A 24,277-nucleotide genomic window follows, 5' to 3' on the forward strand; every position below is an offset into this window, starting at 1 on the left:
GACCAACGGATGTCTATGTGTATGTTAAAGTTCTGACATTCCAAAGGTTATTTCATTGTCAAAGTATGCATGTACAATACAACTCTGGAACAAGCTGAGCAGAAGGAGATAACCTTGTCATCTCAGTGAAATTTTATGATTAATTACACTTATCTTCTGGATAAAAAGGTATTTACTCACAGGTAAATGTGGAGTTGAACTGGACTGTCTGGGAGATGTAGACAAAGAGGTTGTAAGACCTGTAATGACAGTTGTAAGAATGAAATGTGCAGAAAACAGAACAAGATGGTGTTGAGTGTAAAACAGTCTTACCCAGATATTGAGATAATTTGCCAAAACTTCCAGACCCATGTTTCAGAACATAGAACAGTACAGCACATAAGCAGGCTCTTCAACTCATAATGTAGTCCCAATCCAAATAAATTAGTAATAAAATGGCTAACTAAACTAAATCCTCATGCCTACTACTGGCAGAAGAAACTACCGCCTACAAATTAGTGGATTTGAATGAAACAAGGACAGGGGAAGTTGACAAACCAATTGTCATTGTTCCCCGCCCCCCAATTTGTGAACTCTGAACTGATTCTTGCTCTATGGTAATTTAATCAGATCAATTGAATGTGAACACAAGGAGCTTCAGCCAATGACCTGCTTAACCTGAGACCATTCTCAGATGAGTAGCTATTTATTATGTAAAGTGGTAGATTTACTAGAGAAGTTATTTGTAATCTCATTAGTCTTAGTGTTTGGGTAACCTAGTTTAACTGGTTTAGACCAGTCAGAGTTGAAAGACACAAACACATAGGGCAGGGGTGGACAAAAACATGAAACAATGTTGGTTATAACCCTGGACTAGAACCAGTAAGAAGGTGACCCAGGTGGGCCAGGTGACCTTGAGCCAGTGGATGGAGATCCACCAGTTCAACTGATCAGGTACACTATAAAAGTCAGGAGCTTCAAATACGTTACAGCGATAACTCTTCAGCAACCAGACATCAACCATCGTGGATGAGGCGGATCCCACGGACATGTGGAGACCAGGACCATGAGGAATGCCTGGCCAGCATAGACTCTTTTCGCTGGTAGTACCTTTTCCCTTCACTGACTGTTCATGGAGGCTCTGGGAATTCTGGTGGGTGTGCAGACAAGTAGTTAGGTAGTGAACCCACATGCTTTTTAGTTTAGACAATAAAGGTTACTTGTAGGTAAATAGAGATTCTTTCTGATCATTGTTGCAAAGGGTGATTCTTATAACCCCCTCAACCCACAATGTAGTGGCAAAACAAATAAATTAGGCACATATTCCTATCCTTCTCTCAACAAAGTCTCTGCAATGGCCAGAACATCATAATTCCATGTATTGATCCATGCTCCAGTTCATCATCTTTATCCATAATACTCCTAGCATTAAATTACACACACTTCAAACTATCTGTTGCATCTGCCTATTACTTTTCTCCTGCCTGTGTTTACTGGCCCTGGCATCTACCTTCCTCTGCATCCCTCCACTTTCTGACCTGGTGTTCCGGTTCCAATCCCTGGCCAAACTAATTTAAGCCATCCTGAGTAGCACTGGCAAACCTCCTGGCCAAGAAATTGGTTCTCCTCCACTTTAGGTGCATCCAATCCTTTATGTTCAGGTCACCCCTGGTCCCGAAGAGGTTCCAATGATCCAAGAACCTGAAACCCTGCCCCTGCACTAGTTCCATAGCCATTCATTCATCTGTACTATCATCCTATTCTTGCTCTAACTAGCAGGTGAAACAGGGATTAATTCAGAAATTATTGCCTTGGAGGTCCTGCTCTTCAGCCTTTTTCCTATCTCCCTATACATAATTCCTGGGGAATCAATTTCCCTTAGGCTTCTGCATTCCACTACTTTGGTCAGATATTACCAGTAAGTCAAGGAGTCTGTTACACCCTCTACTTCTGAGTTCAGTGCTTTTCCCCAAGAAGAGATTGAAATAAGTAATGAGAATGTTCCAAGGTGAGGATTAGAGTCAAGTCCTTGTGAAAAGGCATTCTGTCCTTAACGAGCCATTGATGTTATCATGGTAACTCATGGGTACTACAGGGATCACTATTACATTGTACATTTTATATTGTAGCATCCTGCCACTTTCACCCAGCGCATTATCCATACTACATGTACATCAATTAACAACAAAGACAGAATCAATATTCCTTATGTTACTTCATATGTTTTCAGCAGGCAGAAGAGCACTATTCATTCAATCAAAGCAATATAATCTCTCCAAACAAATGTTCCCCATGTAAATGAAGGAAACTCGAGCACTTGGGGAACCGAAGTGACCTTCTCATATGGAGCATCGGAGCTCAGGGTTGAACCTGGGTCATAGGATCTGTAGGACAGTTACAGAAACAGCTACACTGCTGCACCACCATTGATGAGACAGAAACATGGAATATTGAGCTGCTTGCTGTCCAAAACCAGAAGATTCAAGTTCATTTTCTGATCATTAAACAGTCCAAGAATCTCCACACGGCAGCAATACCAGCCACTAACTCCTCTCTGTAGATCACTTGTAGTGTGTGATACATCTCCATCCCAATTCTACCACCAAGATGATATCCTTGGGATGTCACAGAAGTTACACTGTCTCTATTCGTTCTAACCAGTAACAAGCCAGTGTTACAGATAACACTGTCTGGCATGAGAAGAGGGAGCGCAACCACAGTCTGAAATGTTGTCCCTACACTGAGAAACTGATCGAATTACCAGCAGGGCAGGATCTGAGGAATGCTATAGAAAATTTCTACCTATTCACTGGGATGTTAGCTGCTTACACCTCCCCCCCCCTTCTCAAATTTGTCCTCAGGCAGGTGGTGGCAATCAGCTTTTTCAGTCCCTGCCTTTCCATAGCAGACTCGATACAGTTGACTCCTTGTGGTGCCATTTCAGTGCTAATCTGTCACCAAAAGCAGACATTCACCAGGCATTTGAGATATTAACTGCTGCCATCACCAAACAAGAAATTGTCCACCCGAATCGTCGTCCGGAATTTCAATCAGGTTTATTTGAAGAAATCTCTGCCCAGTTATCGTCAGCATTTAACCTGCAGTACCAGGGGTCCCAACCACTGCTACACCTCGATTCGGAAAGCCTGCTGTTCCATGCCTAGACCACATTTTGAGAAATCTGATTACTTGGTTGTCCTTCTCCTACCTGCATACAGACAGATTATAAAGATCTGTCATGGTCCCGTCTGGCAATCCCCCATCTTGCCATTTGCCTCAAGATTTGGGCCTCGATCACCTCATTTTGATTCCAGTCATTCCCAGGTATCGCTAACTACATGCACCTGCTTCCCATCAAACGGCAGGATAAAAACCCTGTGATCACAGCAAGAAGCTGCCAATTCGTTAGTCGACTCTTGTGAGAGTAAACCTTGTTTCCTATTTCTGAGAACTGTTAGTTTTAAGCTTTGCATCGTCTCCTGGATATCGGCTCCCCGTTCGCGGAGGTGCTATGCCTAACGACTCTGCCTCAGTATCTGCGTCCTGCAGTTGGGTTTGTCCCCAGCCACGTCCTTGCGACAGAACGGGCTGGCTAACATGAACCCAGCGGACACAATCCTCTGCAACAAGCCCTCGCCAGGCAGGGCTCTGTATTGGGCTTGCACGATCAGCTGCTCCGGGAAGTCATGGAAAACCTCCGTTGCCTGTCAGTAGACGTAAGAAAGGTCAGTGAACAGGTCGACCGAGTATCCACCCATCTTACCCCGTCGACTGCGGGAATTCCGTCTGACCAGCCCAGACAATCTGTGGTGGCGACGCCCAAGGCGTCAACCACACGTCCGCTAAGGGAGCCACGCGTCCCTGAACTAGAACCCTACGCCAGAGATCTGGGGAAGTGCTGGGCTTTTCTGCTACAATGTTCCCTAGTGTTTGAGCAACAGCCATCCACGTACGCCACGGACAGATCTAAAATAGCTTACATTATGGGGTAGTTACGAGGAAATGCCTTAGCGTGGGCCACCGCGATTTGGGATAATCAGCTAGAGACCTGCTCTTCCTTCCCCACCTTCATCTCAGAAATAAGGAAGATTTTTGGCCATCCTGTCTGCGGTAAAGATGCCGCTAAGCGGCTACTCACCCTCCATCAAGGCTTACGTAGTGTTTGTTGCAGAATACTCCGTGGAGCTCCGGACGCTAGCGGCCGACTCGGGCTGGAATGATGAGGCACTCCAGGAGGTATTCTGGCAAGGCCTCTGTGACAAGGTAAACGACGAGTTGGTGGCTAGGGATGACACTAACAGCCTGGATTCATTGCTCTCCCTAGCCACCAGGCTGGACAACCGACTCCGAGAACGACAGAGGGAGAGAACCGGTCGTCCTTTTGCCACCCCACGGCATGCTTTACCATCTACTCCCAGCCCTAACCTCTCTACTCCTCCCACTCCTAGAATAGCATCTGGCCCGGCCGTTTCCTCCGCCCCGGGAGAGAAACCAGTGCAGCTGGGACGGAGCCGTCTTCCTCCCTTCGAGCGGCTCCGGCGATTAAGAGCAGGGAATTGTTTCTATTGCGGTCAGTCTGGCCATTTTCGTGCCACCTGTTCCCTTCGGCCAAAAGGGAGGGCTCACCAGTAGAAAGGGGGACCCTGGTGAGTCAGACCACATTCCCTTCTGTCCCCCAATTCCGGATGCAAGTCCAAGCCACTGTAAGCTACAACCAACAGTCCCTGTCCTTGTCTGCCTTGATAGACTCCGGTGCTGAGGGGAATCTGTTGGATGAAGATATAGCAAACCAGGCCGGAATTCCTTGAGAGCCGTTGACTACCCCTCTGGAAGCCCGGGCACTGGACGGAAGACCTCTGGCCTGAATCACTGGCCTGAATCACTCACTGTTCCCCACCGCTGTCTTTGATTCTCTCGGGGAACCATCGGGAACAGGTACAATTTAACTTGATCTCCTCCACTCAAGCCCCAATAGTTCTGGGGTATCCATGGTCGAGCCGCCACAACCCCAGCATTGATTGGTCCACCCGGAGCATAGCCAGCTGGAGTCCGTTTCGTCACGCCACCTGTCTGCAGTCGGCCCTTTCTCCTGTGAAAACCACCTCGACCTCACCTGTAGTTGAACCCCCTGACTTGTCTTGGGTTCCAGTGGAGTACCACAACCTGGACACGTGTTCAGTAAACAACGCGCCCTTTCCCTGCCTCCACACTGACCATATGATTGTGCTATCGACCACCTTCCCGGAGCTCCTCTGCCCACCAGTCGGCTGTATAACTTGTCCCGGCTAGAGAGGGAAGCAATGGAGGGTTACATCAGTGAATCTCTCGCGGCGGGCATCATCCGATCCTCCACCTCCCCGGTGGGCGCAGGGTTCTTCTTCGTGGGGAAGAAGGATGGTTCCCTACGTCCCTGCATCGACTACCGAGGCCTAAATCAAATAACCACAAAGAACAAGTACCCACTGCCTCTGATAAGTTCGGCATTCGAACCTCTTCACGGAGCCGCCATCTTCTCGAAGTTGGACCTACGAAACGCCTACCATCTGGTCCGAATAAGGGAGGGGGACGAGTGGAAGACGGCATTCAATACCCCTTTAGGCCACTTCGAGTACTTGGTCATGCCTTTTGGCCTCTCCAATGCCTCTGCAGTCTTTCAAGCCTTGATTAACGATGTACTAAGAGACTTTATTAACCGCTTTGTGTTTGTCTATTTGGGTGACATCCTAATCTTTTCCAGCAGTCCCCAGCAACACGTTCTTCATGCCGTCAAGTCCTGCAGAGACTGGGGGGAGAATAAGTTATTCGTAAAGGCAGAGAAGTGTGAATTCCACGTCCCCTCAGTCAGCTTCCTAGGTTATATCTTCGAGAGCCGACAGGTGAGAGCTGATCCCGATAAGATCCGAGCGGTGACGGAGTGGCCCAAACCCACAGACCGCAAGCAACTCCAACGGTTCCTGGGGTTTGCGAACTTCTATCGCCGGTTCATCAGAAACTACAGTCAGGTGGCGGCTCCTCTGACCCGACTTACCTCAGCTGCCACACCTTTCCTCTGGACCTCCGAGGCGGACTCAGTATTCGCGGAACTAAAGAGGTGCTTCATGTCTGCTCCCGTTCTGATTCAATCGGACCCCTCCTGTCAATTCATTGTGGAGGTTGACGCCTCCGACTCCGGGATGGGAGCGGTACTGACCCAACGTTCGGGCCCGGATCAGAAACTACATCCCTGTGCCGCCTTCTCTCGCCGACTGTCTCCCGCTGAACGAAATTACGACATGGGGAACCGGGAGCTACTGGCAGTCAAACTGGCGTTGGAAAAATGGAGACACTGGTTGGAGGGGGCGGAACACCGTTCATCGTCTGGACAGACCATAAGAACTTTGAATATATCCAGACTGCCAAACGCCTGAATTCTTGCCAGGCCCGTTGGGCAGTATTTTTTTTTTTTTTTGGACGGTTCAGGTTTACCCTCGCGTACCATCCAGGATCCAAGAACGGGAAGCCGGACGCGCTGTCCCGCCAGCATGACTCCAAGGATGACACCTCCAGTCCCGAGACTATCCTCCCACCTTCCTGCATGGTTGCCACCCTCACTTGGGAGATCGAGGCTGAAGTAAAGGAAGCCCAGCGGGACGACCCCGACCCGGGCAATGGATCCGGCGATCGCCTGTACGTGCCCGCCTCTGTCAGGTCCCAGGTTCTCCAATGGGGGCACACATCCCGGTTCGCCTGCCACCCCGGGAGTGATCGGACCCTGGTTCTCCTGAGGAAGCACTTTTGGTGGTCGTCCATGGAGGGGGACACCGGTTCTTGTGTCTCAGCTTGTTTCATCTGTGCCCGGGGAAAAGTCTCTCATCGACCACCTGTAGGGCTACTTCGTCCTCTACCTGTCCCTGGTCGCCCCTGGTCACACATCGCCTTAGACTTCGTCACCAGTCTACCCCCTTCCCAAGGAAACACCACAGTCCTCACCGTGGTAGACCGATTCTCTAAGACGGTACACTTTGTGGCCCTCCTTAAACCCCCTTCCTCTCCGGAAACCACAGATCCCCTCGTCCGCCACGTCTTCCGCCTCCACGGAATCCCCGCGGACATCGTCTCCGATCGAGGTCCCCAGTTTGTCTCGCAAGTATGGAAGGCCTTCTGCCAAGCCTTGGGCGCATCGGCCAGCCTGTCATCCGGCTTCCACCCCCAGACGAACGGGCAGACGGAACGGGCAAACCAAGACCTGGAGGCAATGCTTTGTTGCGTAACGGCAAACAACCCATCGACCTGGAGCGACCACCTCCCGTGGGTTGAGTACGCCCACAACTCTCTGGTGAGCTGTGCCATTGGGAGGTCTCCGTTCGAGTGCTCCCTTGGGTACCAACCCCAGCTGTTTCCCGCGCAAGAGGAGATTGCAGTACCGTCGGTTCAGGACCATATCAATCGGTGCCTTAAGATTTGGGAGGAGATGCGCACGGCCCTACTCAAATCAACAAATCGAAATAAGACAGCCCACTGACACCGCATCCTGGCGCCGGAGTACCAGCCTGGGCAGATGGTGTGGCTGGCCTCCAAGGACATCCCGCTCAAGAACGGACATAGAAAACTCGCCCCTCGCTTCCTGGGACCATTCAAGGTTGGAAGGGTAATCAATCCCACAGTGGTCTGCCTAAAGCTGCCTAGATCCATGCGCATCCACCCAACCTTTCATGTGTCTCAGTTAAAGCCAGTTTCCATCAGCCCTCTGTGTCCCCCAGCCGAGTCTATTTCCCCCCCCCCCCCCCCCCGCCCGTATCATCGACAACCATCCGGCATACACCGTCCGACAACTACTAGGTGTGCGCCGTCGGGGCAGAGGTCTCCAATATCTGGTGGACTGGGATGGGTACGGTCCAGAAGAGCGTTCCTGGGTCCCCCGTTCCTTCATCCTAGACCCTTCCCTCATCCAGGATTTTCATCGGGGCCATCCGGACAGGCCGGGAGGATCGCCTGGAGGCTCCCATTAAGGGAGGGGGGGGGAGAGGATACTGTCATGGTTCCGTCTGGCAATCCCCCCAACCTTGCCATTTGTCTGAAGATTTGGGCCTCGATCACCTCATTTAGATTCCAATCATTCCCAGGTATCACTAACTACACGCACCTGCTTCCCATCAAATGGCAGGATAAAAACCCTGTGATCACAGCAAGAAGCCGCCAGTTCATTGGTCGATTCTTGTGAGTAAACCTGGTTTCCTATTCCTGAGAACTGTTAGTTCTAAGCTTCCCATTGTCTCCTGGATACCGGCTCCCCGTTCACGGAGGTGCTACGCCTAATGACTCTGACTCAGCATCTGTGTCCTGCACTTGGGTTCGTCCCCAGCCACGTCCTTGCAACAAGATCAAAGCTCCAGTGATGAGCACAACAAAGAGGTGGTTGCAGGAGGCAAAGTTGTGGCTATGGGATTGCTTCAAGTCAGTGGATGGGCCATGTTCAAGGACTCATCAAAAGATCTGAATGAATACACCATGGTAGTCATGGAGTTTATTAAAAGAATTGTAGATGGGCATGTTCCCATTAAATCATTTAGTTTTCCCCAACCATGCTGGATGAACTTTGAGATTCATAGTCTGCTGAGGGCTACTGTAGATCAGTGTCACTCAGGCCTGGTAGTCTAACAAGATACAAGGTGTACAGTTACAATCTCTGGAAAGCCATCTCACATGCGAAGTGGCAATCTGGAACAAGCATGAGTCACTGGGGGATGCTCGACAGCTACAGCAGGGCTTGAATGCTATTATATTTTACAAAGTGAAACCAAGCGACATAGGTGACAAAGCAACGCACACAAAATGCTGGAGGAATGCAGCAGGTCAGGCAGCATCAATGGAAATACACGAACAGTTGACATTTCAGCCCAGGCCCTTTGTCGGGTATCAGAGATGACAACATGGTTTCATTCCCAGATGAGCTCAATGCCTTCTATACTTGCTTTGGCTCTCAAAGCATTGAGGAAACTTCACAAATTCCCACAGCCCCCGATGACCCTGTGATTTCAGTTTCTGAAGCAGACGTGAGAGTGTCCTGAGGGAGGGTGAACCCACAAAAAGCATTGGACCCAGAGGGGGTACCTGGCCAAGTACTAATTGCCTGTGCTAATCAACAGACTGGGTATCTTTAAACTCTTGCTTGAACAGTCTGAGGTACGCAGCTGCTTCAAGCAGGCTTCAATTATATTGTTGCCTCAGAAGATTGTGGTAACCTGCCCGAATAGCTAACAACCAGCAGCACTTACATCCACTGTGATGAAGTACTTCGAGAGGTTGGTGATGAAACGTATCATCTCCTGCCTGACAGGCAACTTGGATTTGCTCCAATTAGCTTTCCATGTCAATCTCCACAATAAATACTGACAGAAAAGACTGTATATATTCCCTCAGGGTCTGGAATGTGACCCTGCATTACCTAATGATTTGATCTGTATGAACAGTATGCAAAATAAGCATTTCACTGTAAAAACACATGTGACAACAAATATACCAATTCCAGTGAAGACCTCGTCCATTTCCCATGACTCAGAATTTAGATTACCACAGTGATCCATGGGAGGATGATTCTTCCTCCAGTTGCTTTTTCATTCTTAGTACACTTATGGAATCTTTGATAATATCCTCTATTTTATCAGCCAGAGATATCTTGTAGCCCCCTTCTAATTTCATTCCCAAGTGTTCTCCTACATCCAATAGTGTAATTGCTTGAAGCAAGCTGCCTATACCTATCACTTGCCTCCATCTTTTTCTGGACCAGATCTTCATATCCTCTATCACCAGGTTCTCTAACTTCACCAGCCTTGCACATCACTGTAACAGGAACATGCTGGGGCTGAAGTCTTCCTGTCGCACAGTTAAGAGCCTCCTACTTGCCTGCTGTCCCCTTACCTGCATGCAGTTTCTACAAATCAACCTTTGAGAATTCTTGCCTGATGCCATCAGAATAAGCCTGACCCCAGTTTATGACATTATACCAAATCATATCAAAAGCTAATATAATTATGGTCACTGATCACAAAGTGCTCCTGCACCACTGAACAAATCAACCACTTGCCCACCTCATTTCTGAAGAAGAGGTCAAGTCTAGCCCCTTCTCTAGAAAGGGAAGGAAATGTTTTCCCTATTTGTGGTTTTTGAGGTGGTGTTAGGTTAATTAATGAGAATGGATGTTGTTGACTTCAACTTCAGTAAAGTGAATGACAAGGTGCTTCAGAGTAGGCTGATCTAGAAGATGAAGGACCATGGGATCGACAGAGACCTGGCCTTTGAATACTTTATCTAAATTAAAGCCACCATAATTGTTAATGTTCTACACATGAACATTTAAATTGAAAGCAATTTCAAGGCCTTGTCCACTTTGAAGATCGATAGCTAAATTGTGCAGTTTACACAAATAAAAAAAATATTAATGTCATTGTTTAGAAGATAAATTGTAACGCCTGGAAGATGCAGACTGACCCTGGTAAGTAGATGGAGTAATGTCATTTCCATGGTCTGCAGACAACGACTCAGTTGTGGTTGAAACAGATGTTGTGCTGGTTTCTGTAACAGAAGAAAAGTTAATTTACTTTCATGTTAGTGAATTCATTCATTTTTCTCAATCAATAACTCACGTAGAACTACATGAGGGCTGGGTTAGATCTGGAGAACCAGTAAGTGTGGTGGATATGCAGGTTCAAAGTGCCTTCCATATTTCCACAATTAGAAAAAAAATACATTGAATTTATGGTGATACACAGGAATGTTTTTGTTACAGAAATAAAACAGTGAAGTAAACAGATAGCCTTTGGATTGGTAGTCAGTAAGTGCTGGGTCAAATACAATTCTACGGAGGACCCAGTTATTTACACTCTATTGGCGAGGATGAGTGAAAAATGGCAACGTGCTACGGGTGGCTTACAAAACTTCAAAATATACTTCTTCTGAATGACTCTCAGCAATCTGCAGACTGTAATTTCCCTTTAACATAATCTTGAACCATTTTGAAGAATTAGTGATTTCATGATCTTCTGAAGAACTCAGCGGACTTAACTCTTAAGCAAGCAGGTATGGCACCTTTAAGCAGACAAAGGTAGATCGCCATGGTTGGAAGAGAGGGAGGAGGGGAAGACTCGAAGCTAGAGTGAAATGTCAGGGCATGAAATTTACTCTACACAGTATATTGTTAGCAAATGTACAGTCGATGGAGAACAAGATTGAGGACCTAAGGGTAAGATTACTGTATCAGAGGGAAATGAGGAATTGTCACATTCTCTGTTTCATAGGGACAAGGCTTACTTCAGACGTATGGGATAAATCGGTAAGACCCGATGACTTCTCAATACACAGGATAGACTGGACTGCTGATTCGGAGAAAGCAATAGATGGGGGCCTGTGTTTCATGATAAACAATTTGTGGTGCTTGGACACAATGACCTTGTCGGACTCTTATTCCCCCAACATGGAACATCTAAGATCCCTTAAATGTTGAAGTTGAGCTTGCATGCACCACTTGTACTGTCATCTCATTCCGCACTCTCTCGGTCCTCTGGGTGAAGATGTTTCCCCTCATGTTCTCCTTAGACTTTTAACCTTTCACATTTAACCCATGTCCCAGCCAACCTCATGTGAAAAAGTCTGCTTGAATTAACCCTATCTATACCCCTCATAATGTTGTATACCTCTATCAAATCTCCTCTTGATCTTCTACAGTCTAGGGAATAAAGTCCAAACCTGTTCAATCCTTCCCTATAACTCCGGTCCTCCAGGTACAGTAACATCTTTGTAAATTTTCTCTGCACTCTTTCAACCTTGTTTACATCTTTCCCGTAGGTAGGTGACCAAAACTGCACACAATACTCAAAATTAGGCCTCACCAACATCTTATGCAATTTCAACATAACATTGATTTTTGAAGGCCAATGTGCAAAAGCTTTCTTTATTGCCCTATCTACCCGTGACAGCACTTTCAGCAAATTACTGATCTGTATTTGCAGATCCCTTTTGTTCCACCACAATACTCATTGCTTCACCAGTCACTGTGTAAGATTGGTCCTGCCTAAGTGCAAAACCTCATACTTGTCTGCATTAAATTCCATCTTCCGTAGAAAGTCTCTTGTTGCTTGTTACCAATTTCCATACTATTCTCACTTTCATATGATCCATCTGGTTTATATCTGCTTTTCCTCACAAAATATAACACGTCACACTTCTGAGCATCTATCTCCCATGCCTCCATCCAGTTCCTGATCTCCATTATTGTCTACTTCATGATTCACAATGCAGCGAAATTTTACACCATCTGTATATTTTGAAAATTTGATCTATTTTTTTCCTCACTGTTTGCACTACTCAATTAATTTTTTTTATATATACTTACTGTCATTTACAGTTTTTTATTTTTTATTAACTATTTTATTATATTAATCTTGATGAAAATCCTATAATTGAGTATAGAGTAATATAGCATGGAAATAGGCCAATGTCATTCATGCCAACCAAGATGTGCACCTAACCTACTCCTATTTGCAAATGTAGCACATTATCAAATACTCAGTGATTATTTGACCTCATCAAAAACTGTCACATTAATTAGACACCATTAGCCTTTAACACAGCCACACCAGATGTTTCTAAACAATCCATACTTGTCCCAGTGATTACTGATTCTATACCTTTTCCAACACTTTCTCCATTTCAAAGCTAAGATACTTTTCATTTTCTTTAAGATGACTGATACTTTTCATTTTCTTTAAGATGGCTGTAGACAAAGCTACTGTGGGTGATTTGTGATTAAAATGTTACAATGTCTGGAGTTGGTCACACAATCTGATAAAGATCAAATGGTCTCAATAGCCTAAAACATTGATTTTAGCCTAAAACTTGTGATTGAGACAATATTTTCTGTTTCTTCTATACTAATGCTGAATATCCTTGGATGGTCAGTTAGGGAATGCGCATTCTATGTTGCATATGCATCTATTCCAACTTTTGCTAAACTTGTGAGATTAATAAACCATTTCCTCCCCACAGACTCGCTTTCTGCTGCAATTCTCTTGGACAATTTACAACAGGTTGTTGATCTTCTGCACTGGATTTCTCTTTCCCATTGCCAGTGTATTGTTTCTCACTTCTATAAACAACAAATGGGACAATGAGGAGTATTATTTGAAAAGCCACAGGCAATCACAAAGAACTTTCTTGCTGGTTTGTTACATGACTTGGAGCTCTGTCACTCTGAGTAAGTTTAAAATCAGGATCAATGACAAAAGCATTTGCACCGCTCAAGTCATTGGAAACGTTACTGGAATCAACATGTCATTGCAAATGAAATACTGTACCTGATAGTTAAAATGTGACAGAAAATTTAACAAACTTTGGCAGCCAAATGTCAACAATTTAGTTTGTGTTTAAAATCTCTCAACTACAGTCATATAGTGCTTGTTTCAGAATCTCTAATATACCTGCCAATGTGCAGTCCACAATAAATAGAATTTCCAATATGGAAACAGTTGTTATTGGATCTGTTAAAGCAATTTGTGCTGGGAGTAAATTTGTGCTGAGAGATATAGAGAGAGATGGAGACAGAATGCGAGGGAGATATATAGAGAGATATAGATATATATATATATAGAGAGAGAGAGAGAGAGAGAAGTAGAGAGAGAGAGATATAGAGAGAGAGAGAGATAGTGAAGGGATAGAGACAGATAGAGCTAGAGAAAGAAAGAAAGAAGCCAAGCAGAATAGGCCCCATTTATTCCCATTCTTATTCTCCTGCCAATCAGCTAATCCTCTTTCCATGCTGGTATCTTTCCTGTAATACCATGGGCTCTTATCTTGTTAAAAAGCCTCATGAGTGGTACCTTGTCAAAGGACTTCTGAAAATTCAACTAAACGATTCACCGATTCTCCTTTTATCCTGTATGTATTTTCCTCAAAGAATCCCAACAGATTTGTCAGGCAAGATTTCCCCTGAAGGAAACCATGCTGACTTGGCCTACTTTATCACACACTTCCAAATACTCCAAAACCTCATCCTTAATAATGGACTCTAGCATCCTCCCAACTGCTGAAGTCATGCTAATTGACATAATTTCCTTTTATCTGTCCCCCCCTTCACTTCCTTTCACTTTTCAAGAAAATCGTTTTACATCCTCCAAATTAAAGAAGTTGCTATGAGAACACAATGTGTTCTAAACTAGGTAGAGTATGTGAGACAGTTCTTGTTTCAGTTCTATTCAGGACCTATCCGTTACCTCTTTCTACAGTAAATAGTTGGTAGTATACTTCCTCTTTCTTACTCTTACAAGGAAGTCAAACATGTCATCAGTTTTGCTGACAATTTCCACTCAGCTCTCTTTTTTGTGGGATCCACCTCTGGTATTATCTTTTGACTTTGACTTTTCCAGCTACATTTTCAGAAATAAGTGATTGACCATTACTCTCTACAATCCATGAATGTCCCTAGTGATCTTTGCTATGTCTTTTCCCACAATTCTCCTATAAGTATTACATTCCATCCTCTTCTCCAGTTCCTTGCTATGTGTTCTTATGATGGCAACACTTTCCATAACCACCTTTCCAAGTTCTCTACTTTTGCATTAATCATGTTTCACTCCTTCAGAGTTCTAAGTTGGTGTTTTAGATGTTCCAGGATGGTGCTGAAAAGTGCAAGCTCCAAAGGGAATCATCAAAAGTTTCCACTTAGGACTATTACAGCTGAAAAACACAGTCACAGACATGCGTTCTTCAGTAAGCAACATTGTTTTGAAGTGTGTAAAAAAATCTATCGATCCTCAGAATTGGCAGACTCTGGACTGCAGATTGGGGTGGCAAGTGCAGTTTCCCTTTAAGAAAAGGGTGGTGAGGTAAGGGTACTGTGCGGTAAGTAAGATAGAAGCACAGGGCCCTGAGGCCTCCACTTCCTAACATCTTGTCGGCCAATGTCAGTACATCTTTCAAAAGGCTTTCAGAAGGGATCAGGTCACTCTGACGTACCTGGTCAGGCTCTGAAAATCTGTGACAATCAACTGGCGGGAATGTACAAAGACATCTTCAATTTCTCACCGCTACAGTCAGAGGTTTCCACCTGCCTCATAATCATACCAGTGCCCAAGAAAAGCAGGGTGAGCTGCCTCAATGACTATTGCAAAGATGTACTCACATCTACTTTGACAAAGTACATCGAAAAGATGGGCAAGGCCAGTAAGAGAGAGAGATAGAGAGAGATATATATAGAGAGCTAGAGATGGAGACAGAGATAGAGAGAGAGAGGTTGTGAAAGGGATAGAGATAGAGAAAGAAAGAAAGAAGCCAAGCAGAATAGGCCCCAATTATTCCCACTCTTATTCTCCTGCCAATCAGCTAATCCTCTTTCCATGCTAGTATCAGTGTCAGTGGTTGTATTTCAGTTTCAAATTCAATTGTCATTCAACTATGCACACATATACAGCCAAATAAAGAAGCATTCCTCCAGAGCCACGTGGCAAAACACAGTTCCAATAGTCACACACATCACACAGCACGTATAAGACATATACAGTAGTTATGATTTCAGAAAAGCATACAGTCACAAAAAGATAATATAGTCCAAGTCAGTGTCATGGCCTGTAGATTGATGGATCATGCGATATTGTCGTGGAGCCACATTTCCAAAAGAACAAGCACGCAGCAGTTCCTCATCATGCATTAGTGCAGCCACAAACCAACGCAATCCAGCTTGACTTTCACCGAATGAACACTAGCGAGAAGCACCAACAGGAGAGCCAGCCTTCGGGGGCCAGCTTCAACCCAGCACAGATATTAGTGTGCCCGCCGTGCACGATTTGTTTTCAATATATGTATTCATTTTCAGTTCCAGCCTGAATGCTTGAAACTGCGATGAGGAAAATAGTTGCAAATATTCTTACTGCTTATTTCTCGCCAACTGTCAGTAACTGTAACAGTTCTGCTCCCCACACTTGTTCTCTCATTCCTCCCCTCATATCAGCGGCAAGAACAGTGACCTCACCTTCCCCCCCACCAGCTTCTACGTCCATCCTGGGTCATTTTCCCCATCATCAATATGATGCCAACTGGACCTAACATTTTTCTCATCTCTCCAGGTGTTCATCCTCTCTGTAGGTACCAGGCTCAATCTACCACCTCCATCTCTACACAGTCCATCTCTCACAACTACCAATGCAGCTTCTGTGATGCAACATCTTCCCAATTTCTGCTTCCCATCACCATTTGTACTTCTTCCACAATGGAATGTTAAATTTAGTTCTCACAATATGTTCTTCTCCACTCAGACAACTACAGATTTCTGAGTGTTCTCAACAGAAAGAGGAAAGTACCAGATAAGATAAATAGATATAGTCACAATTGCAGATTTTTAATTTGAATAATAATTGGTCAGGAATGGAGACAATATCTTGTTATTGAAAATAACACCTTGGGATATTTTTATTCCAGTTCTGGGAGCTACATAGTCATGAGGTGACTTCTAATCTAAAATACAAATTGGATTATTAGTCAATGTCAAAGCCTGATCTGATGTCAGTCTGACCAATATGGACCTCAGTATACATCACCATATGTTCAACTTGTCAATCAATTAGCATTTATGAATCTCTCCATGTTATTTAAACACCTTGTGAGCTCCACATGACAATCTCAGATGTACTGCACCAGAAAAAATTCACCCACACCGGAATGTTCAGCTGCTATGTGAACACACAGGGTGTATTCTGATGCTCAGTGCCCCAGATTCAGGCTGTAGATATATATTCACCCTCTCTCAGATTGCTGTGCCTTCGATTTATGAGAAACAATGATAAGCAAGCAGTTTCCGGACAAGGACAGTAATTGTCTGAATACCGGGTGGTCAAAGGGCAGTTCAGATATTGTTACGATAAGCACCCGACCGCACCAGCTTCCAGGGTTTGGACACTCCGACTCTCTGGAATATTGATAGCTGATACAGTCTTTAAAGACTCAGACCTGACCTGCTAATTGGCGGCTACCTCTTGATTCTAGCCTTGGATACTCTAGGCACTTTATAAAATGCTTGTCTTACTTTGACTTCAATTGCAAACATTCCCAGTCTGTCCTTATACAAATCTAATCTTCACCTAATCACCTAATCTTAAGGTTCTAAACAGAAACAGTTACATTAAAAGCTACTTCAAGGCACACTTGTTAACCTTTATTACTGACAGTGCAGTTTATCCAAATAAAAAGACATTAATATCAGAGATGTAAATAAGCAACATCATATCCATGGTATGCAATACAGCAATTACTTCTGGTTAACAGAACTGTTGTGCTGGTCTGTGTAACATAAGAAATATTAAACTTATTTTTCTGTTGGTCAATGCTGAGTCAGAAACTGTTATTCACTCACATCAAGCTCATACAACATAGCAAAGGTTAGGGACAACAGGTGGATATTGTGTATTTTGACTAGAGGAAGGTCTTTAAGCTGCCACTGTTAGGCACAAAAAGAACACATTGGATTGGGGTTAATATATTACTGTGCATTGGTTAACATAGAAAATGGAGATAGAATAAACAAGTTATCCTTTTCACAAACAAGAGAAAATTTGAAGATGCTGGAATCCAAGCAACACACACAAAATGCTGGAGGAACTCAACAGGCCAGGCAGCATCTATGGAAAGGGTTTTAGGTCGAAACCCATCATCAGGGTCTATTAGTTTTGTATTTTTTCCATAGATGATGCCTGGCCTTGTCAATAACAGTTCGGACATAGCCCAAGTGCGGATTGAGAGACAATGAAGTGGATCGATACTTCAGACATTAATGCTAACAGTTTTAAAGAGAAAAGAAAACAATAAATGCCAAGCCAAACAGGGCCATTAACTAAAACTCTCAAATGAAAATGAAGCCTACACTGCGGCTGAAAAGAACAACTAAATATTAAACAAAAACCGCTAGTCTTCAGAGTCAGTTGACTCAACAGACCAATTTCTCAGGCAAGGCCGAATGCAAGCAGGCAGCGAAGCATTGCTGTGCTGTGTCCAAGTCTCGACAAGCACTACGATGACAAGTATGGAGTTAAATACAATCACAATGAAATAATTAGCTGACACGTGCATATTCACAAGTGCAATTGCCATATCTGCTGCGCTGCCGAATCCGTGGTTGTGACAGGCCTGCTGAGTTCCTCCAGCATTTTGTGCGTGTTGAAGTTATCCTTGCATTGGGAAGTTGCAATTCGTTGGTCTCCATTGTCATGGGGCTGGAACCTCTTCTGTTTGTAACATAACAATGTCTTAGCTCAAGGACAACATTTCCAAGATTTAATGATGGATCCCCACCTGTCTGTGTGAGATTTACAGAGAATGCAAAGAGAAATCAGCAGAAAAGAGAGATCTAGCTAAACAGACAAGCACATGATGAATTGAATATAATGTGTTGAAATGTGACATGATCCAGTTCAGTAGGAACATTAGAAAAACAGATTTTTGTTATATGGTGAGTGAATCAACATTGAAACTATCTAGGTGTCTGTGTACATGGTCACTGAAAAATAAGTAAGGCAATAAGAAGATAAACAATAAAAAAAACTTGAATAAAGGAAACAAATGTTCGTACATTGATTCTAGGTGTAACAACCTGGTTAAGATATTTCCCTCTGTCCCTCTCACTACACCCCTTGCCCATCCTCTGGGCTTTCCCCCCCCTCCCCCTTTTCTTTCTCCCTAGGCCTCCTGTCCCATGATCCTCTCATATCCCTTTAGCCAATCACCTGTCCAGCTCTTGGCTCCATCCCTCCCCCTCTTGTCTTCTCCTATCACTTCGGGTCTCCCCCTCCCCCTCCCACTTTCAAATCTCTTACTAGCTCTTCCTTCAGTTAGTCCTGGCGAAGGTCTCAGCCCGAAACATTGACTGTACCTTTTCCTAGAGGTGCAGCCTGGCCTGTTGCGTTCACTAGCAACTTTTATGTGTGTTGCTTGAAATTCCAGCATCTGCAGATTTCCTCGTGTTTAAGATTTTTACTGCTGTGGTATTTCAATTTAGCAGTTCTGCTTTCAGCTTGTTTGTGCTTGAGCTGAGATAAAAAGCTTTGTTGTTGAACTTAGGAACATGGTGTCAGCCAATCAGGATGGTAGAATTGGAAGGGGGTTCTGGAGAACGCTGGGCGGAGAGGTCTTTTTTGGCGGGAGCTGAGAGAAGACAGGAGGAAAGATGGCAGAGGATGCCGTTCCTATTCCACAAGATGCTTTGTGCAGTCCTTGAAGAGCAAGAGGATAAAACATGAGAGAATATGGCCAATCAAGTGTAACAATGGAAAAGTGTGTATGGAACCGGAGGAAATAGCGAAGGTACTTAATGAATACTTTGCTTCAGTATTCACTATGGAAAAGGATCTTGGTGATTATAGGGATGACTTGCATTGGACTGAAAAGCTTGAGAATGTAGATATTAGGAAAGAGGATGTGCTGGAAGCTTTGGAAATCATCAAGTTGGATAAGTCTCCAGGACCGGACGGAATGTACCCCAGGCTACTGTGGGAAGCGAGGGAGGAGATTGCTGAGCCTCTGGCAATGATCTTTGCATCATCAATGAGGATGGGAGAGGCTCCGGAGGATTGGAGGGTTGCAGATGCTGTTCTCTTATTCAAGAAAGGGAGTAGAGATATCCCAGGAAATTATAGGCCAGTGAGTCTTACTTCAGTGGTTGGTAGGCAGGAGTAATATACATTTGGAGAGGCATAATATGATTAGGAATAGTCAGTATGGTTTTGTCAAAGGCAGGTCGTGCCTTACGAGCATGACTGAATTTTTTGAGGATGTGACTAAGCAAATTGATGAAGCTAGAGCTGTAGATGTAGTGTATATGGATTTTAACAAGGCATTTGATAAGGTACCCCATGCAAGGCTTATTGAGAAAGTAAGGAGGCATGGGATCCTAGGGGACATTGTTTTGTGGATCCAGAACTGGCTTGCCCATGGAAGGCAAAGTGTAGTTGTAGATGGTTCATATTCTGCATGGAGGCCGGTGACCAGTGGTGTGCCTCAGAGATATGTTCTGGGACACCTTCTCTTTGTTATTTTTATAAATGACCTGGATGAGGAATTGGAGGGTTGGGTTAGTAAATTTGCTGATGACATAAAGGTTGGAAGTGTTGTGGATAGTGTGGAGGGCTGTCAGAGGTTACAACCGGACATTGATAGGATGCAAAACTGGGCTGAGAAGTGGCAGATGGAGTTCAACCCAGATAAATGTGAGGTGGTTCATTTTGGTAGGTCAAATATGATGGCAGAATATATTATTAATGGTAAAACTCCTGGCAGTGTGGAGGATCAGAGGGATCTTGGGGTCCATAGGACACTCAAAGCTGCTACGCAGGTTCACTCTGTGGTTAAGAAGGCATGCGGTGCATCGGCCTTCATCAATTGTGGGACTGAATTCAAGAGCCGAGAAGTAATATTGTGGCTATATAGGACCCTGTTCAGACCCCGCTTGGAGTAATGTGCTCAGTTCTGGTTGCCTCACTACAGGAAGGACGTGGAAACCATAGAAAGGGTGCAGAGGATGTTTACAAGGATGTTACCTGGATTTGGGAGCATGCCTTATGAGAATAAATTGAATGAACTCGGCCTTTTCTCATTGGAGCAATGGAGGATGAAAGGTGACCTGATAGAGGAGTACAAGATAATGAGAGGCATTGATCATATGGATAGTCAGAGGCTTTTCACCAGGGCTGAATTGGCTAACATGAGAGGGCATAGTTTTAAGGTACTTGGAAGTAGGTACAGAGGTGATGTCAGGGGTAAGTTTTTTACGCAGAGAGTGGTGAGTGCGTGGCTGCCGGTGGTGGTGGTGGAGGCGGAAACGATAGGGTCTTTTAAGAGACTCCTGGATGGTTACATGGCGATTAATAGAGGGCTATGGGTAAAGCCCAGGTGGTTCTAAGGTAGGGACAAGTTCGGCACAGCTCTGTGGGCGGTAGAGCCTGTATTGTGCTGTAAGTTTTCTATGTTTCTATGTTCATAAACCAGGGTTTGGGTGGGTGAAACATCCCAACCTCAGGGATTTGGTGGGAGCAAAGTCATATACACCCTAGACATACAAAGCCTGAGAATGATGGGTTTCTCGCTGTGGAATCTGGTGGCTCGTTAGTGAGGGGCTGATGAGCTGCATTTCCATAGACACCCAGAAAAAAGGTTTCACAGGCACATAGATATTGTTCTTTACCCAGGTGTTGAGGAGAAGGCAGAGCTCAGAAGAATGAGAGATGAGCTCATTGAAATGCATAAAATTCTGAGAGGGTTTGAAAGGGTAGGTGTAAGAGATGCTTTGCCTGTCAAGAATAGGGATAATCTGAAAATAAGGAGTCATCATTCAGGACTGGGATGGAATGAAATTTATGAGGGAACAAAGGATATATTTGGAGATTTACCAATGGTGTAAAACTAAATGGGACTGGGAGCACAGAAGAGGATATGAAGAGGCTGCAAGGTTATATAGACAAGCTCAGTGAGTGGGCAAGAAAATGACAAATGGAACATAATGTGGACAGTTTTGACCTCTCAGCTAAGAAAGGTTGGACTTGCCATAGGCAGAGATCAAAGAGGATTCACGGTTGGTAGGGTTTCTATATGAGGAGATATTGAGTAGACTTGAACTGTACTCTCTTCAACTTCAACAAAATATGCCAAGTCCTTCAAGGACTTGGCAGAACAAAATGCAAAGAAGGTGCTTTCCTAATTGAGGAACCTAGAACTTAAGGAAGGCCAGCCAGGACATACATGAGAAGATCTTTTTGTGGTGGTGAAGCTTTATGCTGTAGATGCCCATTCTTTGTATTTGTTCAAAACACAGGTCGATAGATATCTGGGCATGGAGTCAAGAGATACAGGACAGTGGTGGAAATGGCGCTGAGCTAGATGATCAACCACAATGATAATGAATGGTGGAACGGCCAGGAATGTCCAATGGACAACTCCTGCTTCTGTTTGTTATGGTCCTATGACAGCAGCATTAACACTGTTATTGACACCCAAAACCCATTGTTTTGTGTTGTATATCTGATGCAACACACAAAACATTCCTCTCCACAGAATCTTAGACAATGCACTCTTTGTCCATATCACACTGTACTGTCCTGCCGTTGTCATCCTGCACATTATCCATTCTACTGGATATACAACAGAGTAAACAATAAATTAGTATTGATTATGTTATTTCTTATGCTCTCAGGAGCAGAAGAGGGCCGTTCAGCCCATCGAGAACATCATCTGCCCAAGAGTTTCAACAGATATATCCCCCATATCTCCCTGGAAACAGTGTCCTGCCTTTACTTTACACTAGAGGAAGTTTACAGTGAGGGATTAATCTACCAACCTGTTCTTGCGATCTCAGAACACCCTGAGGAAGCAAGGAAGGACATATGATTTCCACACACTAAGCAGAGGAGCTTGGGATCGAACCTTCTTCTCAGGGGATGTGAGGCAATTACCTAGCAGCTACACCGCTATGCCGTCATTTCTGACACAGAATCATGTAGTATTGATCTGCTTACCGTCCAAAACCCGGAGATTCAAATTCGTTTTCAGATCATTAAACAGTCCCGGAATCTCCACAAGGCAGCAATACCAGCCGCTATCTTCTCTCTGTAGATCATTTATAGTGGGCGACACATCTCCTGCCGCAATTTTACCACCAAGACTATATCTCTGGGATGTTACAGAAGTTACTCTGTCTCCATTTGTTCCGATCAACACGTGTCCGCAGCCGCGAGAAGGACACGGTCCCCGGCCCCAGCACATCTCACTTTTCGCATATTCTCCGACAGAATAGCGGCACGGCAGTGTGATCGACTGTCCCGTGACTCCTCGCACGTTTGTCCCAGAGACGAAGGCGACTCGACCTGAAACAATCCAGGAAAGAAAGTTACAGATGGCGCTGAATGGGATGATAAAAGGGGGTCTGTCCACAGTTTGAAAACCCGTCCCAGCATTGAGAAACTGATCCATTTTACCTGCTGAGAGGCATCGGGGGAATATTATGGAAAATCCCCAAAATGCCCGGTGGGCATCGAACGGACACCTCTGTTCACAGATCCAACCTCTCGTTCATTTTCCCACTCACATACCCACTGTGCTCCCAAACCTTCACCGCAGTGATCAGGTGCTTTGATATTGTTCCACGTTCCATTCAGACCAGTACTTATCAGTCCTCCAATTCACACACCTCATCAGTTCACCCCTCAGTCTTCAAACCCGGCAGACCCGGCATCACTCAGTGTCTAGGCTGATCCGCTCCAGGGCCCCTCACTCACACACCGGCTCCACCTCAGTTACTGCATTCCAAGAAATTGTAACAACATAATTGAACAAGTGAATTTAATTTCTGCTTTCCGAAACGTACCCAACAGAAGAAACATTATTGACAAATGAACCACAACGCCAGTAACAGCCATCGCGCCGGACACTGTGGCGGTCGCTCTCTGTGTCGCTGCAGCAGATGCTGTGGCTGCGAGTTAAACTGTTGCTTCCGGCTTGTCGTGGACAAGAGTTCCTTCCACAGGAACACGGGCATTGTTCACCGACACCCCGGAGAAATGAGGCAAATATTATCAAACACTCAGCTCTTGCCCGGCGTTACCATCAAAGTCTAAACGCGCACGGATTTCCTTCAATATTGCTTTCAGTTCCCGGTTTAAGGATCAATCGGTTCTTCCGATCACAGTTGTGACGCTACATTGATAAAAGTTCGTGTCTGAAATGTCCATCAGTAACACGAGTGGGCAAGTGGGCAAATGTCCTACTGGCTGTTTGGACTGCTGGGTCGCTGGTCCGGTTGAGTCCTGTCACTTTGTGTCACGTTTCAATGTGAAGGGAACGGAGGGGAAAGTAGAGAGTGAGCGAGAGATCAAAGAAGGTGATTTCACTATTTTCTGTTTTAACTCCAGCCTGTTCTGCACTGGCAGTCTAAATTTGGTCTGTCAACCCAGTTCAAGACTGGAGTCAAGGTCATTTGTTGGTGAGGAGTGAAGGGACTTTGTCTCTGTCCAACTGTGAAGAGGCCTTAATGATGACTCAAGGGTCTCTGAACTGCAAACTGCAAATTATTCAATTCTGTTGTAATAAGCACTGACACTGGGAGTGATACTGGTGCTGTGGTCAGACCTGGTACTAGGGATGCCTACATCAGATGTCTGGTGCACTTCCCAGGCAGCTCACAGGTAAAGGTGAGATGAAGATCAGACCCCAGTAATTGGGAGGGACTGATATGAAGAAGAAATATCAAGGAGGTGGGAAGGCAGTGGGAGATGGGGAAGTGATCAGAAGAATGGAG

The 24,277-nt window shown here is 44.9% G+C and overlaps 1 protein-coding gene across 3 annotated transcripts in view; it reads right to left on the minus strand.

The window, feature by feature from the left end:
- The window catches only part of LOC140200798 (hepatitis A virus cellular receptor 1 homolog), a 37,356-nt gene extending 13,915 nt beyond the window's left edge, over nucleotides 1-23,441 (minus strand). For all 3 annotated transcript variants that reach the window (XR_011886736.1, XM_072264411.1, XM_072264412.1), the window contains exons 1-4: nucleotides 23,348-23,441; nucleotides 22,500-22,847; nucleotides 10,447-10,530; nucleotides 181-239 (exon numbers count right to left, since the gene is read on the minus strand). Coding sequence is in view for 2 of the 3 variants with exons in the window: in XM_072264411.1 (XP_072120512.1) it covers nucleotides 181-239; nucleotides 10,447-10,530; nucleotides 22,500-22,847; nucleotides 23,348-23,399 (543 nt within the window). In the remaining variant the exon portion in view is untranslated. The remainder of the gene's footprint in view (nucleotides 1-180; nucleotides 240-10,446; nucleotides 10,531-22,499; nucleotides 22,848-23,347) is intronic.
- Nucleotides 23,442-24,277: the final 836 nt, after the last annotated feature.

The sequence above is a fragment of the Mobula birostris genome, chromosome 7 (assembly GCF_030028105.1).
Source record: "Mobula birostris isolate sMobBir1 chromosome 7, sMobBir1.hap1, whole genome shotgun sequence".
Classification (NCBI taxonomy): domain Eukaryota; kingdom Metazoa; phylum Chordata; class Chondrichthyes; order Myliobatiformes; family Myliobatidae; genus Mobula; species Mobula birostris.